Genomic DNA, 18,306 nt, shown 5'->3' with positions numbered 1-18,306 from the left:
AAAAACACACAAGACACATACAAAATACAAAGTTACACACATTTGCACATCACATACAGACTTTTTAAATTTGGTTTTATATGTACTGCAGTAAGATAACATAAGATAAGATGCATCTTTATTGATTTCCCTTGGGATACATTCAAATTGACACAGCAGTACAGTGGAAACAAGTAGCAGCATAATGGTGAAAGTGTACAAAGATAGAATCAACATTAAATAAGACAAAATAGGATTAAATAAATAAAATACTATATACAATGAACTGGATCTTTGTGTAAATAAATCTGCAATAGGCAATATGCAGAAATTCCTGAGATTATATACATGTGTGCAATGTTCCTTGGATTAACATAGTAAGGACAGCATCTGTCTTTTAGTGTGAGTGGGAGGTGCTGGGAGCTGCAGTGTTGTACAGTCTGATGACTGATGGTATAAAAGGGCCCCCCAAGCGCTTTGAGACATATGGCTGGATGAGTCCAAGTCAGTTCGGCATAGAGAGGATGAGGGGAAATTGTCCATGATAGCTTCTCTTCTCTGTCACTGCCTCCACACTGTCCTTTTTAGGGTATTTTTTTCAATTTGGTTTTAAATGTAGACTACTGCAGTAATACACAGTACAAAGGTCTGGGCACACTTGAATGAGAAAGTGTGTCCAAACTTTTAATGAATGAAAATGAATCTTAAGTAACCCGCAGTACACTAACCAGCCTGCAGGCGTCGCTGTCACACGCGCATTCACACATGATCCACACACACCCTGTCTGCACAGCCATGAACTCAGAAGGCAGGGGTCAGTAGCACTTGGCTTGGATAAGGTAAGAACCACGTTATTATTTTCACATTATTACAGTGTTACCACGCATGTAGTGGATAACAGCGGCTGTGCAGAAAAAAAATTAACGTGGCTTTTGTTGCTGCCACGGATGAAAAGTGACAGCAGGGCCGAGCTACTGTAGCCATAGTCACTGTTTACATCAGCTAGCTTTAACACTGCTAACATCAGCTAGCATCGATGCCTTCCTCTAATGCTAGCTGCGAAACTTACTTCTGGATATAAGTTTTCTAGTTTCCCCCCGTCCACAGGACCACACGACTGACTGTTATATTATCATTAAATTACGACCTCGTATAATATGGTTTAAGGTAACTTTTTGCTAGCAAGGGTGTTAACTTTGGGTAGCCACTGTGTAGCTTAAGGTTAGCTAAAGCAGGCTGACGTTATATCACAATGTTAATAATGTTTGTCTTACGAGGATTTGTTTGTTTGTTTGTGTTTATTTCAAACATGTAACAAATAAAAACACAACAAGAGTAACAAAGTAAATGAATTGTAAACAAAGTACAAAGTACAGCAAAGTTTCAGTGAACTAATCCTCGTAAACAACATAAATATAGAGATAAGAGTTAAAGGACGAGTACACCATTTTCAAGTCTGTCCTAAATTAACAATACGGTATTCACATTAACATGAAAATAGGCCTTGCCATAATAATTCCTCCTGTACATACTGATCATCAGAAGACTCCTTTATATTACACTTACAACATAAGTCAGGGGTGTCAACTCATTTTAGCTCAGGGGCCATTGTTACGCCCCTGGCCTAGGGAACCTGGGCCCAACATGATCAAGAGTCCCCGCTCTTCCCATCCCCAAGAATGTGCAGCCAAACCATGGTTGAAGGTCCAGAAAATAGCCGTTTATTTCCTTAATTCGGACAGGAGAAACAAATGCCCAAAACAATAAACAAAAACTTTTAAACCTGGGGCCCGTTTCAGAAAGCAGGTTTAGTGAAAACTCTGAGTTAGTTAACACTGAGATGAGGGAAACTTTGGTTTTTCGGTTTCACAAAGCCAATTCAGCTTAACTCTGAATCAATTACCATGGCAACATACTCTGTGAACCTAACCTGCTCGCTGGCAGGTTTTCCTCAACTAACCCGGAGTTTTTCCTCCTTTTTAACTGAAGCCTGCAGACTGAAGGAGCTGTCAAACATTTCTTAAAGAGTCAGTTAATATTTAAGCACAAATACGAAGCAGAAATCTCCGTCAGAGGGTGATCAGACCCCGCTGGGATGTTTTATCATTCTCTGATGATTTTCTGTTTGAGTGTTTCCGTTTTTCTGTACAATCGATCATTTTATCTGAACAATATTCTCAGCCCTCGTATCGTCTGTACGACACATTGTGGACATTCTTTGTGTTGCACTTGGTTTTTTTCTTTGCCAATGGCAGTTTTATATGTAACATCTGTGAAGCTGAGCATGTTACCAAGGCAACCGTCTGTCACGCTGTCAGACACGTAATATTTGAAAGTTATTGATAGCCAAGTGGTTACTGCGCACGCCTCATAATGACAGTGTCCCTGGTTCGATTCCAGCGAGGACCTGCGATTCCTGCAGGTCTTTCCTCTCTTTCTCTCTCACTGTTTCCTGTCAACCTTTATACCAGCTAATGTTAAATTAAGGTGAAAGTGCCCAAACATAAATCTTTAAAAAAAGAAAGAAAAAAGAAATGTGACTCTTGCACTGAAACGTTTACACTTTGGTAGTGTTGTATGTATAAAGGCATTTAGGTGTTGCTTTCAAATATACAATATTAAATACTGGCAGTGTTGGGATGGCTGAAAAATTGACTCTCTTTTTTGCTTAGAAGATTTCACTAACTACTGAAATATATCACATGTTGAATGTAGCCACTGAATGCTGTTTAATGAGGGCAGACTAAACAACATCACAATTGCTTGTAATGAAATTACACCTGACTTGTTTGAGCTATATTTTTATATTTCATATTCAGTTGCTGCCAAGTAGGCCTGGGTTTTGTACCTGTTGGGGTCTGCATGAATATTAAATGTGCCAAACACATACACAGAATATAAATGTTGAATAAGTGGAACACTTGAGACAAAATGTTTTATTTTTCATTAATACTTACACATTGATTGATTTTAGTGCCAATGTCCCTCTATTTCTTTCTTCAACCACAGCTCACACTGTCTTAAGAAACACAAAGAGGGAATTTGATGGTAAGAGACTGTAAATGTGGCTATAAATATTCACTTGATATCAGTTTGGTGAAGCTTCATATAAGCTTCAGATAAAAGTTTAAATGTGTTTTTGCACAAAATGACTGCATGGACACTCTGTGGATTACATGACTTACACTGAAAGCACATTTGAAGGGGATCTTTTAATAATAACCAGTAAGAGCAGGAGGAAGGATTACAGCAAGAAAAACCTCTTTCAGTGTTCATATGGACACCTGACTGTCGTTTTAAGACAGACTTGAATAATTTTGACCAACAATTGATCAATGAATCAATACACAAAAGGGTAGAAGTGTATAAAGGTGTCCAATGCTGCTTTTGTATTTGTATTGATAATAGTGATAAAGGTGATTAGTTGGTCCTCTCTCTGACTGTGTGATATTTGTCACTCTTGACCTTTACTACATTGATGTGTCACTGCTGCTCTTGATTCGTTTTTGTTGACTTTCAAGATGATGAAGTTATTTCTCACATGTTGTTGTTGATGTTGTTGCAGGAATGTAAATGTCTGAGGACAAGGAAGCCCAGGAGGATGAGCTGCTTGCTTTAGCAAGTATCTATGATGAAGAGGAGTTCCACCGGGCGGAGTCGGCACAGGGGGGAGAGATCCAACTCTGTCTGGAGCTCCCTCCTGATTTCAAAGTTGTTGTCAAAGGTACAGCTGTCACTAAAGCTGTGTAAAGAAAGAAAGACAAGTTAGACATTGCAGGCACTTTTCGTATAATGCTCTAAATAATATTAAGAGACTATTGTTAGATGCCCTCCAATAAGGTTTATAATAAAATCTTCTCTGTCTGTTGCAGGAGAGACACAAACTGAATATAATGTCTGCTTCTTACCTCCTTTGGTGCTCAACTTTGAGATTCCAGCAGAATATCCATCTGCATCCTCACCAATCTTCACTCTCAGCTGTAAATGGATGACCAGAGCACAGGTAAGACTCATGCTGGCCAATATCATCCTTCACTACATCACTATCCAAAAGCTGACCTGCATATGTTGGCATAGTATTAAAATTGAGTGTCAAATGAGGAGAGGTGAGTGGCTTCACCCTGAAAAGGAGTTATTGTGCTTCTGTAAAATAGTGTCACTCAAAGAAAGTTTCTGAGCAGTCACTTTCAATACCTGTTTCCTCTACTTTACCTTTTTACTTCCTCAGATGAGCTCTATGTGCAGACGCCTGGATGAGCTGTGGGAGGAGAACCAAGGCTTTGTGATTCTTTTCACATGGATCCAGTTCCTAAAAGAGGAGGCTCTGGACTTTCTGGGCATCCAGTCTCCTCTTGAAGTCACGAGGGCAGGAAGTAAAGCAGGTGCTGAGCGCAGGAAAGCCGACCAGGCAGCCACAGGTAAAGTATGTGTTTATATTACCATGTTTAATAGTCATGCCATCATTACTCTTTCTACAAAAAGTAGGTTATATTTCATAATTTCCTTTTATTAAGAGTTGAACTGACAGAAAAACTAGGTCAGTACAAGTACAAATATGCTGCTGTGCTATTCTTGTGTTTTGCTGACACTGTAGATTAAATAAGTATAGCGCCAGCAATTAAAGGCATACTATGCAGGATTTTTGGGTTGTCGTTTTTTAAACATAACATTCAGAGTTGGCCCCTCCTTCCCGGCTCAAACACCAGAGTGAGCTGAGAGCGTGTGCAAGATGGTTGAGCTAGCTCAGGGTAAATGAAGAGAGGGAGCAGCGGTGACGAGAAAAAAATGTGACATGAAAAGTAATTTTCTGATTGTTTCATGGTGGTTATGCTATAAAGCACAAATAAACATGTCCACACCTCTACAAAACCCTGTGGGAAGGTGCTGCATTGCTGAAGTTGGTCTGAATGCACCTGAAGAGCACGTTGTTATCCCGTCTGCTGTGGCCTCTCTGCTCTGCGTGTGTGTGTGTGTGTGTGTGTGTGTGTGTGTGTGTGTGTGTGTGTGTGTGTGTGTGTGTGTGTGTGTGTGTGTGTGTGTGTGTGTGTGTGTGTGTGTGTGTGTGTGTGTGTGTGTGTGTGTGTGTGTGAAGCTTAGCCCTGCCGTCAGTCAAAAAGACACAGAAACATGTTGTTTTTATACATCCATGACACAAACAGAGAGCAGAGGAGAGAGTCGGAGACATTAATGTCACCTGGTCGCTATGTTCTTACAGAGTTTCAACCTCACACCCTGCATGCTGTTATTGGCTGGGGGCTACACACCCACTGCCCAAAGTGGACACCCAGAAGCGTCCCGAACACAACAAAATAATAAGAAAATAAGAAAATGCAGTCAGAGTGATGAGTCTGTAGATGCATACATCGCCACACACTTCTAATGGGTCATAATAGATGATGGAGAGGGAATTAGTTTTGTCTATACATTGTGTTTTTTAAGAAAATGTTCCAAAGTATGCCTATAACATTTATCCGCTCTTCTTTAATTGTTATGAAACATTTAATGGTATCTCAAACAAGTGCTTTATATGATAAATGCTAACTAAAATCCCCCATAACAAGTATTTTTACTGTAAAAATAGATAATTTTTCCTTAATGCGTATATTTATCTCAATTAATTGTTAGGAGCACAGATATATGGTGACTAGAATTGCATTAGTTGTGATAACTCATTACATGTATATTTTGGTATTTTTTCGAGGGATGATCAATAACGTTTCACAATTTTGTTCAGCTCTGACTCAAGGTGGGAGTCATTCAGAAATAGCTGAGGAGAAGAAAAGAGAAGTCAAGAAGGAAAAGTGTGAACCACAGTCTTCTCAACTGGACCCTCGGGCTGTTCTGTTGATGGACCCACGTGCCGACCTTCTACCTCAGCTTCTGGACTTTGACGAGGCGCAGCGCCAGAGAGCATTTGACTGCAAGGTGTTCTGCTGCGGGATCTGCTTTGTAGACAAACTGGGCTCCAACTGCCTCTGCTTTAAGGAGTGCCAGCATGTCTACTGCAAGGCCTGCATGACTGAATACTTCCAGATCCAAATACGGGATGGCAACGTTCAGTGCCTTAATTGCCCTGAGCCCAAATGTAACTCCTTAGCCACACCTTCCCAGGTAAGAAAGTGGTACAGTATGTTTATCCAAAACAGGCATTTATCTCACACTTCACAATTGTTCAAATTCACCCTCTAATTGTATTTTAAACGTTTCCCAACCCCATCATATGTAATGAACCAATTCCTCTTCCTGTTGGTTTCATCTGTCAGGTGAAGCAGCTGGTGGATGAGGAGCTGTTTGCCCGCTATGACCGTTTGCTGCTCCAGTCCAGTCTAGACCTCATGGCAGACGTGGTCTACTGTCCCCGCCTGTCCTGTGGCACCGCTGTTATGGTGGAGCCAGACACAACCATGGGCATTTGCTCAGCCTGCCAGTATGCCTTTTGTACACTGTGCAAGCTGGGCTATCATGGTCTCTCCCACTGTAAAATCAATGCAGGTAATGTCGCTGAAAATACAGACACTTTCGGGCCCGCCAACCTGTACGCATTTTGCGTAGCAGGTACGCAATTTGACATCTAAATACGCTGGTACAACTCGCCTCTCTAAACTATGCAAAAAGCTGACTTGTGAGTTCTGTGGGAAATGTGCGCGTGTAGTACTCATGTCTGACCGCACGATGCAGCAGCTTGGTGAAGCAGTTTCAGTAGCGGAGAATAACGAGCCTGCCAAACCTATAGCGTAACATCCCCGCTCCCCCTCCTCCCTGCCTCCTGCCCTCTGCCTCCCTCCCTGTTCCGCTACTTGCTGCAGCTGGCGGTTAGAAAGGTAAACTGTGTGTCTGTGTGTGTCAGCAGACCTGCCAGTGTCTTCTAGCAAATCTATCGATCATGTTCCCCTAATGACCCTCCCCTTTTGACCTGACAAAAAGAAGAGGGTCCATGTCCCCCAGAAGTTTTTGATGAAATATCAAGAACAGTGGCCATGCTTCCGACCCTCTAAAGTCCCATATCATGAATTTGCACAGTGTGCAATTATGATGGACATAAGCCACCAGGGAGCTGCAGGTAATAAGATATAAATTAGCCCTGGTGATGTGTGCTTATGTGCTGTAAGCCAATTTAATTATTACACTCTTGAAAATAAAAACACCTATTGCAATATACAAAATAAATTATTACCATTTTAATTAAATAAGTATTGAAATAATTCAATTCAGTTAACATGTGGCTGTCAGCACAGGTAAGGCACGGTGTGCAAAGCAATGGAGTTGCAAAAGTCGCATGACACAAGTGGTACTCAAAATATTTTGCCACGGTTGGCAGGTCTGCACTTTTATAAGGGTAACAAGAGAAGAGTCTTTTGTTAGTGTTGTTAGTGATGTCATTTAATGCTGTTGTCAGGTAAAAGCCTAATTTCATAAATCGCTTTATAGGAATTAAAGTTGCTTTTTAAAACTCTTACCTTGTTGAAACAAGTTCAGTTTCTACATAACACACATTAATCAAATGGTTGCACTTTTGAAGCTTTGTGGCAACAGGTTGGCTTATTGAGCGTCTAATAATGCCTTCAAAATGAAAGGGTTGGTTTTGTGAATTAGAAGCAGGGAGACAATTCTGTTTCAAAATGTTTACCTAATTAATTAAAAAATGTCCCCCTGTGTTTTTTGTTTATTAGATTCATTGTCAAATTATCTCTCACTCATCCTCTTGTATTGGTCTGCTGCAGGACTATATGAACTAAAGCTAACTGTACAGTTATTTATGGAGTTAAGACATTGTGAGTAATACTAGTTAGAAAAGTAATAATTTGTGCTAGAAGGGTAAAAATATTATAGAGAGATTGCTGTAAGAGGATGGTAAAAGACAGAGAATTAATTTTTGTTTGTATGAATCCTAACCTTCATCTTGTTTTTTTGTTTTTTGTCTTGCCACAGATGAATTGCGTAACCTCAAAGATGAATACCTGTCAGCCACTACTGAGGGTAAAAAGTTCATGGAGCAACGCTTTGGAAAGAGGGTGATCCAGAAAGCAGTGGAAGAGTCCTTTAGCAGAGACTGGCTCAATGAGAACTGCAAATGCTGCCCACGCTGTGGCACTAATATACAGGTGTGCTTCCCCTGCTGGTAACAGTACAGTACCACAGTAGCACAGACTTTGAGCTTTGTTTTGAATATGAAACGCGCAGCATATTTAATCTCATTCTTAACATTGTACACAGTAGATAAATTAACTGTAACCTGTTGATGCTAATTTAGTCCTCTCCTGCCAACGTCTTCTCTCCGTCTCTCTAGAAAGTGGACGGCTGTAACAAGATGACCTGTACCTCGTGTAAACGATACTTCTGTTGGCTTTGCCTGGGCGTTCTCAGCAAAGTCAACCCTTACAGTCACTTTAACAACCCAAATTCACCTTGTTACAACCAGTGAGTGATGACATCTTTTTTTGTTTAGTCACCATTTCTTTCTTTCTTTTCTTTTCTTCTTTTCCTTATTTTGTTTTACACAGTAAACATGTTGGTTGAATGTGTCTTGTCTTATCTGTTATAGACTCTTCCATGGTGTGGATCTTGATGAAGAAGATGCCTTCTGGAGTGATGAAGAAGACTGATAGTAGTTCAGTACTTTGCTGCTGTATGTTCCATCTGAATGCACTTTATCTCAGCCAACCATCACTTCACCTGTACTCACACTATGACTGTGGTAGTGCAGCAGTGTCACTACCATGGTGTCATCATTTGTGTTTTGAATATGATCCCAAAACTTGGGTAAAAAACATTCACTGCTGGGTTGTAAATTGTTTATATTTACTTAACATAGACAGATATGAGATATTCAGGTATGAATGACGTCTAAAGGCAAGTTTGAGCTTTTATCTCAGAGAGAAATTCAGCTGTGGCTGTCAAAACATGATTTAAAATTATTTCAGTTTGGTATTGTGGTGTAAGTAGATATTTTCATTAAAAAAATATCAAATATAATTATTATTATATTTAATTAGATAAAAAAAATTGGTGGAATTTCTCATTTATAAAGTGTATATGCAATAGATTGAGTATAGAGAGCTACTTTCCTGATTGGGCATCGACATCATGGTTTTGATATCTCACAGGTTCATAACGATCAAGAGTTCATAATGGAATCATTGACAAAGTTTTTGTTAATTAAAGGCGTTTGCCACCAGTTAACCAGCAAAACTAGTTAAAGAAGGTCTTGCTTTTGCCTTTCTTTGTCATATTAAAGTTATTAAATCGTGTAGTTTCTTACAATCCAGCTAGCTTTCAGTTACATGTCAGAAGTATGATGGCAAACTTTTCTTAAAGTAAGCTTCATGGTAGATATTGAAGTGAATTTCAAGATCTAAACAAGATACAGGATGAAAGCATCAGAGGCAAAACCAGAGACTCTTCACTTAGCCATAATTCCAAAACTAAGGTTGTTGGTTTTTTTCAGCTTTAGTCTGAATGGGAACCTCTTATACCTCCCTTAGACGAACACAATGTTTAAAAGGATCGTCTTTCGTCAGTTATGTTTAGATGAGATTTTTCCTCAGATTAGTTAATTTACAGGAACATTTAATTATGAAAATCAAGCAGTGTGGAAAGAAGGAAATAGAGACACTGGTTGTGGGGGATTTGATTATTTGTTGAAACATGTATTTGTCTGTAGAGAATGTAATCGTGTTGGACGTTGACAGTGGATCTTCAGGGACTGTGGTGTGAGAAAGGAAATCCTCACTTTGTGAACAGCCGAGGCATTTAGGAATGATTTTACTGGATTCATTTACATCCTTGTTTCAATGGCTGTTGTTTAATGTTGCCAAATATGTTTATGAAATGGGGGCACAGCATTTTGATAATGTCTAGATATACAAACAGTATTTTGTAATACTTAATTATATTTTTTAGCAGTTTATCCCGAACAAGCAGTTTAGCCTCAAGTTTTTTTTTGGACATTGAATAATTTGCTCCTCACTACTTCCAAAGTGCAGACTGGTGTCAGTATTGATGCTGGTCTGGACAAGCAAAAAGACAATCTCTTGTTCAGTCTTGAAATGCACATGGATTCACTTTACCCGCCAACGCAGACCCACTGTCACTTCATATTTCATTTAAGAAAAGTTTGATTCCTGTTAAAATATACTCAGCATTCTGTTCCTCAAAATAAATATGGCCACTTAATACAGTTTTGTCTGTTTAATTCATTGAATGAGAGACAAAAATGCTGATTTGGTGCCAGTACAACATTGTTTCCAGTTGCTGTGGGGTTAGGGTTAGGGTTAGGGTTAGCTGTTTTATTCTCTTTAGTTGTTCCTCAAAAGTCTAAACCTCCTTTGTGGACCACATTTAGGCTTTACAGAATATAAACATGACACCTTTTGCCACCAATGTGACGTTACAATGCATCTTTACTGCCATTTCTCGCTGTTTTTTTTTTTTTTACAGTTAGGCAAAGGTTAAATCCGCAGTAATTTTGTCCCAATCCTTCAGAGCTTTTTCTTTCAGATCACAGCTCTTTTGTCATTTGTAGAAGTGTGGACTTTTTTATTTCCACACACACACTGCTGACTCATAAGACTAAGTTGGTACAATTGAGTTGGATTACCAAGAGTTGACGTTCGACTTCCTCTAAGCTACTGTAAAATGATGATATGCTAACTTTCATTTAAAAAGTCGTACATACTTTAAATGAGCACAGGGGCAGCCAAGAAATTGTTTTTCCAACTCTCATTTTTAGGGTTGTACAATTATAGCGTTCAGTGCAAAGAGTGGGAATAATACAATGAAAATCAGTTTATAAAGTTACATAGATATTATAATAGAATAGAATATATTATTTTAATTTATCATTCTTCAACAACAATATTTAGAAGTTTTAAAAATAAGTAAAAGGCTGATTCATTTGTTGAACGTACATTTTTACTATGTGGTCAAACCTGATACCAAGCTGTTCACAGTGTCCCTTGTTTTTTGGATGTTGTTAAGACAGTTTTGACTAAACATTTAGTATTCAGCCTATGGATCATTTAGCATAAAAGGTCAAAATCAAACACCAGAGAAAATATCCCAAACCGAGAGTATTTATAGTTGGGTTTAAAAAATTAGCTCTCTGTGCTACTTCAAGTGCACCTTTAACTATACCTTTACAACATCTGGTTACCTGAAACATGACCCATATTTACCCTGTAATCCCGAGGTTGTGCTGTGATAGACAGAGAAACAATGAAATACTAAAGAAACAAAGAGCCCACATTTTAGCCTGAGATTGAAAAGAGACAACATTGTGTAATCCCTTTGGCTAGAGTTGCTGACAGGGGATAACCCTTTAAAATGGCCCCTCTCTCCTGTCATGTCCCATCCCCTGCCTCGTGCTCTATGTCCCCCCCAGCCTCTGTCTTTCTCCATACTCGCTGACAGACAGACTGGCCGACTGACTGGACTGTTACTATGCCCCTAAAGACACCTGCTCTCACAAACACAGGAAGCCACCAGCAGCAGCACCTGGCCACCACTGAGGAACCTCACCAACATATAAGAATTAATCGCTTTCTCCTCAATCAACCATAAGAGCAGCAGGACAGCACTCGAAAGGAAAAGGTCAGTGGATTTTGTGGATTTTGATGTGGTGGCTGATGGGGACGCAGACAGCGGTGTTAAGGGTGGTGAAGTTCCCAGAGCTCAGTATCATGGATGTGAGACATATTGTCAGCCATGATTTTGGGGAATGCAGTGGTGATGCACAAGTGTTGAGTGGTATGGAAAAGCTCCGCCTGGGGGAAGCTATATTTACAGGACCACATTACCTTCATGATAACCAGTGTTAAGTGATTATGTGTAAAGTTTTTACTATTAAAATGATCTTTCTGGGAACAAACGTGCTAAATCAACTCGTAAAATATTCTTATAGTAACATTTTGATATGATGGCGTTTTGTTTATCACCTTTATTAATTAAAGCTATCTTTAGCTTGGGATTGTTAAATATGAATGAATGGTTGAATGAGTGACGTTTATCAACTATGCTCAGCCCACATGTGCTTCAAATACCTCAAATAAATGACATTTTCAGTCAATACTACATAACTAGTCAAAAGTAAAATAAAATAAAGAAAACCAATTTGAATAATTGTCACAATCATATTTTCACAATAATTGATTTTTCTCTTCTTTTCAGGACTTTAAAGACACAGTTATCAAGATTAAATAAATCTAAAACAAATATCAAAAAATCCTGTGTTCAACAGAAGATTTCAGGGTTGCGTTGAACCATTTCATGGAAAATGACTTAAATCTTCACAGGATGCACATTACAAAAGAAAATGGGATTCATTTTCCACTTCTCAAATTTCACACAGCACATACGCTCAGTTTTCCCCTTTATTATTCACCAACCTCTATTCCTCGGTAGAGAAATACCAGTTCTCACCTGTGTAACTAAAGACCTTTTGTTTGTATAGATCTACTGTACACGATGTTCATTAGTGCTCTCATTTCTGAGAGCTAGAAGTATTTGAAGGAGAATAAATGCCTCAATAAACTTGTCTTTGAAAATGTATGAGTAACAAATGAATTATTAATAAAGTGCTCTTCAAGTCAAACACACCTCATACGATTTGAATGTATCTATTTAAGAACTCAGTAACTGACAAAAGTTAATTGCTTGAATCTTAAAAATCAATTAATGTCTTAGTAAACTAAATGCTTTGAAAAAAGAGGTTTGATTTTAAGAGGTCTTAAATCACATTTTAGCATAGGAAAAACAACAACAACAAAAAACTAAAATGTGCAATATCTTAAATGTACGGAAATAAACATGAAATATAAGTTACCACTACCTCAAACCTGCTCACATGTCTCACAAGTTACTCCAAACCTTCAGCAGCAGAAGTTTTGTTAACTGTTTTTGTCTTGTTTGTTTTTTCCTGTCAGAGACGCTCTGAGACCAAACCATCCACAGCTCTTCCACTGCGGGGCCAAGAACCCAACCGAGCGGTTGTATCATGATTGAGAGTGACAGAGAGCTGTCGGCCATGGTGCAGGAACTATGGGACAACGATGTCAACAGACTCAAACCTGGACAAGACTACAGGATCTCTCTGCAGGTGCAGCACTCACAAACACACGTTGTCATGGTCACTTTTGAAGAAATTATATTGACTTACATTAGTTTCCTGGAGACTTTACCCCAACCCTGACTTTACCACCGACCCAAAAATCAGTGTTTTATCAATTGAAGACACAACTTTCGTGCTCAGTTGGACAAGCTTTTCCTCAATCAACTAGTGTCAAGTCTGAAATTTGTCCTCACAAGTAGCACACACACACACACACACACACACACACACACACACACACACACACACACACACACACACACACACACACACACACACACACACACACACACACACACACACACACACACACACACACACATACTTTTGTGATTGATACAATTAGAATTGATCACATGACTATCCATAGAACAAAAGACTCATTATATGTATTATGCCATTTTACAGCAACTTGCATCAATAAATATCCATAAAATAAATGTAACTATGTTATCAATATTCTGGAGAATAAAATGGTCTACACACTTCATTGTACATTGTGAATTTACCATGAAATCAGTTTGCCTTAACGCACATAACAGAGAGTGGGCGCTGTTTTGCCGTTGCAAACAGAGTTGAATCACTGTATGAGGTGACAGGCTGAGAGGGCTTTTGTATGCTTTCCCATTTTAGTATGAAAAGAATAACAACTATTGAAGACCTACTGAAGAAGTAAAAAACATGTATGTGCCAGTCACAAATGGGAATTATGTGAATTAGATGGTCAGAGAATACAGTGTGGAGAAAATGGGGGAGAGCATGATGAATGATGTTATTATTGTGGGAGCTTGGGGGACAGTAGTTGTGTTTGTATATTTATTTTAAATTCTGTTGGATGTCACAGTTCTTCTCTACAGCCTGGCCATCTGAATAAAACACAAACAGTACATCCAAATTTATATTTTTACTCATAATAGTTTCAGTTTTTGTCTCACGTATTGGCAATACATGCATGTTGCAAAGGTATCTCTGATTCAGTGCAAATGTTGTCATTAGAAGCACACAAGAAGAACATCTGTGTAACAGGAAGATAATAGGTGTGAGCCTGTATTAACTATTTAACCAAAGCAAACACTTGAGTTGGAGTGATTCTCTTTCTGCTGCAGGGCAAAGCTGGAGACAGCATGCTCAATGACGACAACGATGGAGCAGGATATCCTCTGTTTACATTTGTCAATGAGAACATTTTCAAAAAGGAGACTTTTTTAGGTAAGTGTGTGAAGGTAATGCGTTTTGAGGAAGATATACAGACTTCAAAAGTGAGTTGTCTTTCTTTGTGCCTTAATATACAGTGTCTCACACCTGTTTCTCTGGGATGAAGCATCTTACAGTGAGATATTTTGGATGGGTACAAGTCTGTTCTTGTTGCTTACTGTACACACAAAATGTTGCATATTCCACTGCATCGTTTGCCAGTTTGATACTACCCTCCTCGTCACCTCCCGTCAGAGTAAAGCCTTTTCATCTACTCCTAATCTCCTTATGACGAACAGTGGCGTGTTGCATAATCACAGAGCAGGCAGGGTTCACTGCGCTGGCTCGCTACGTTATGTTGCATTAAGATGCTCTTGTCCAAACACTGTCCTCTGCTTCATTTGCGCTCTTCCTTCTGGCGCTCGGGTGCACTCCCAGATTCATGTTGTGCAGCATGTCAGAGAAGGCAGTGTCCTCACATAGAGCTGTATAGGGACATAAGTTATGTAACTGCTGGTATTCAGAGTTCAGTCTGAGGCCGGTGTCCCATTGAAAAAAGGAGTATCCCCCCTCCCTCTTGCTAGTTTTGTACTGTTTGTCCACTACTCTCTAGCAACTTGCTTTGCTTATCCATCACCTAATTTCTAGAGCAGTGATCCTCTTTCATTTCTTAAACCAAATGTATCCAAGTAGACAATAAACCTCAGTTTTTAGACTTTTTTTCAGTACAATAAGATTTTAAGAATAGCTATTTAAACTGTTTGAGGGTACATGAGAGCAAAGTTATACCCGGTGTTGATGATGACCCTGTTGAACAAACACATGTACCATGCATCACTGTCAGTTTGCAGTTCTATATTCTGCACAGCTGGTTAACCACATGGGCATCATATAGGCGACACTATAACTGAAAGAAAACAGCTCAAGCAGATAAACGGTGATTGGAAATGTGCTGCTGCTTGATGAAGAAGAATATTTGAAGTTTTACTGTATTAAGAAAAGCTAAAATAGCAAAGTAGCAAAAACTAGATGGCAGTGTTCTCACATTATAATTATGATAGAATTTTGATTTAAGAAATGGAGTTTACCTCTCAAAACAAACTCTTTTTACAAACTGTTTCTGTCTAAACTCTAATGAGCTGAAGGCTTCTGCATTTGCTATACTGCTCAGTTGACATCGTAATGTTCATTATATCAGTGCTTCCTGGCTTGGAAAGCATTTTAACACAGTATGCTGATAACTACACGTTTCCTATTATTGTATTGGTGTTGAAAAGTTACATCATTACTAAAACAAGACAAATCTGTTTCTGCAGCCTTTATCTCCCTCTTGGATAACTATGTGAGTGACACCGGCGAGCCAGAAATCGTAACCCCTGAGGAGGTGGCAGAGAACCACAAGTTCCTGGACTCCATCGTTAAGACTCCCACTATGAAGGTACCGGTTGAGAATTTTTGGGAAAATAAACCGTGTGGCCGTGACAATGACAATAAGTTCCAACTATTGCGGAACAACAATGCAAATAAAATAGAAATTAAAAACAAATTAGATAAATACAAGAGAAAATAACTTGTGGATGTAATTCTTTGATGAACTAAATTATAAAAGGAAAAATCATGCAAATGCAAAATCAGCTAACGCTACACCAACACTAAACTTAAAGACAACACTTTATTCACTTTAGTTCCTGTTTGTTTCAGATAGCTCATAAATACCTGGCAGAGAAGAACCTCTCTCCTAAGGATGAGACACAATTCAAGGAGCAGCTGTACAGGATCTGGTTTGAACTTTATGCAAGGAGAGGATCCAGCAGGTGGGTGGACGCTGGCACGGCACTTGAATGTCATTTCACCAGTGGAATCTGCCACTATGATGGCGACTGTCTTACTCTGAGCAACTGAGTCAGACTTGTCGATAGTGAAAATGTTTTATCTGTAGCTGTTTCAGGAAGAAAGAAGCCACTAAACACAAATCACACAAGATTTAATAGAATTTGGTCATTTCTAATTGATTCTACGTAGTAGAATTTAGAGTTATATGGCTCCATATTCATTGAAATTAACAATATATTGAGCTCAGCTTATGACAAAATTACACTTTTTAAAAATGTTTATCTGCTTATAACAAATAACTGACTCTAAAGGCTGCAAAGCTTACAGCGCATCAGCATGAAAACGCATCAGCAAAGGTGTTTGTGGTCTGACGTTCTTCTTCTCTATCTCACACCAGGCCAGACTCTTCAGGGTTTGAACACGTCTTTGTTGGAGAGACGAGAGGAGGGCGGACCGTCATCGGCTTTCACAACTGGATCCAGCTCTACTTACAAGAGAAGCTGGGACACATCGATTACAAAGGCTACAGCGTCACTGCAAATTCACCCCAGGTACACTGTCGCTGGGTGTTTCTGGCTCCATCTAAAATATACAAAACTGGGGCAATAATATATTTTCAGCACTAGTGAATCTGTATGATATCATACAGTATATATAATAGTGGATAAACATTATTGTACTTGTCAAGTATTATTCAGCTTGTTTTTGCACTTAGAATTGAATGTTTTCTGACTCTTTTTAAGACAACACACTTTTAAACTTCATAATTCATCTATAGACCATCATGTGTCCCTTTAAACAGCCAACTTTTAACATTTCTACATCACACATCCATCTATATTTAACAAATCTCTCTACTGTCTCCCCCGGTCTTCACCAAGTTGCCTCTTTGCTCTCTTTCTGCCCCCATCTTTCTTGCATGCTGATGAGAAACCTCACATCCTGCTGTGACCAAGTTTTCTTTCTCACCTTCAGCTCTCTGTCTTTTTAACCTTAGTCTGTGACGCAAGTCACTGAGAAAATGATACCACTTACCGTATGTGCTGTGTAAGTTGTTTTTAAGGTTTTTTTGTTAAGCTTTACACCAAGTTCTGGGGAATATTTACTCCTTGGTCAGTAAAATCTGTAAGTGATAGAATATACTCTATGCCAAGTCATTATTATCAAACAAAGACTAACTTTTTTAGCAAATAAAACAAAAAAAAGGGATCCAGAACAACATTTTTAAATATGAAACCATGTTTTGAGGTATTTGTGGTCACTTACCGCATATTTCTCTTCTCCACACCCAGCTTCCAGTTCTCTCTAGTTTTAAACACAGCATTTTTTTACTAACATGTTTGTTGATTTGCTGCTCTACAAATAAAGTTATGATGTTATATTAAAGTATTTGTCTTGAACATTAGACACAATTATGTTCACTACTGTAAACCAATGGGGTAATCTCCACAAAAATATGTGTATGTTTCTGTTTCATCTCTGTGTTCCTACAGTATGTCATGTGTAGAAAGTGGAAAACACATTAAACAGCAGGAGTCTGCTTCAGTATCACATCTGTCTCACTTCTGTCTGTCTCTGTCCTCTCCTCAGATTGTTTAGACTCAACAAGGCCACAGCTGCTTTTGTCAAACAACCCTTCCAAATTCCTCCATCTCTCATGGTTCCTCTCCTCCCTTCTTCTTCCAGTACTTGACATTTCTTTTCCATCTCTCTGCAGCCCGACGAGAACAAACACATCCTGGCGTTACAGTTCAGCTGGAAGAACGGTATAAAGCCCAAGGGCAGCATCTTCATCGGCGTCAGTCCCGAGTTCGAGTTCGCCCTCTACACTCTCTGTTTCCTCACCTCACCCAACGAGCGTGTCAAAGTCCATTTCAGTTTCTATGAGGTGGAGATCGTTTGCCACCACTACAACCAAAAGCACATAGGAACCACTTACCCTGTGCTCATTAATTACCATAAACATAAGTAACTGGACTTGCAATCAGTTTGAGATATAACTTCTCCATTACTTGAGCTTGCATACAAAATGTCCCAGGTATTGTTGTTGTCTTTTTTATTTTACATAAAGATACAATAAAACCTTACAAGAACCAGTTGCATTTGTTTTTGTTGTTTCTGCACACTGATGCCTATTCTGAGAGTGTGTTGACAAAAAAGTGACAGTGGTGGAAAGTAACTAAGTACATTTACTC

The 18,306-nt window shown here is 39.0% G+C and overlaps 2 protein-coding genes across 3 annotated transcripts; both read left to right on the top strand.

The window, feature by feature from the left end:
• The first annotated feature begins 752 nt into the window (after window positions 1–752).
• Window positions 753–10,156, top strand: rnf14 (ring finger protein 14). 2 transcript variants are annotated; one of them, XM_062432684.1, is made up of 10 exons: window positions 798–818; window positions 2,989–3,027; window positions 3,545–3,703; window positions 3,852–3,982; window positions 4,208–4,397; window positions 5,714–6,090; window positions 6,243–6,471; window positions 7,909–8,081; window positions 8,267–8,397; window positions 8,522–10,156. In XM_062432684.1, exons 3-10 carry the CDS (start codon window positions 3,553–3,555, stop codon window positions 8,580–8,582), a joined length of 1,443 nt encoding a protein of 480 aa, XP_062288668.1. In that variant the 5' UTR covers window positions 798–818; window positions 2,989–3,027; window positions 3,545–3,552; the 3' UTR covers window positions 8,583–10,156. The 2 variants fall into 2 exon arrangements, with proteins under 2 accessions (XP_062288669.1, XP_062288668.1); XM_062432685.1 differs by lacking the exon at window positions 2,989–3,027 and having other exon boundaries at window positions 753–818.
• Window positions 10,157–12,970: 2,814 nt separating this feature from the next.
• On the top strand, window positions 12,971–18,083 carry endou2 (endonuclease, polyU-specific 2). Its single transcript, XM_062432530.1, has 6 exons — window positions 12,971–13,072; window positions 14,191–14,293; window positions 15,595–15,716; window positions 15,980–16,092; window positions 16,509–16,662; window positions 17,829–18,083. Exons 1-6 carry the CDS (start codon window positions 12,971–12,973, stop codon window positions 18,081–18,083), a joined length of 849 nt encoding a protein of 282 aa, XP_062288514.1.
• Window positions 18,084–18,306: the final 223 nt, after the last annotated feature.

This window comes from Scomber scombrus, chromosome 14 (assembly GCF_963691925.1).
Source record: "Scomber scombrus chromosome 14, fScoSco1.1, whole genome shotgun sequence".
Taxonomy (NCBI): Eukaryota; Metazoa; Chordata; class Actinopteri; order Scombriformes; family Scombridae; genus Scomber; species Scomber scombrus.
The sequence above is the reverse complement of the archived record's forward strand: the minus strand, read 5'-3'. Positions and strand labels throughout refer to the sequence as shown.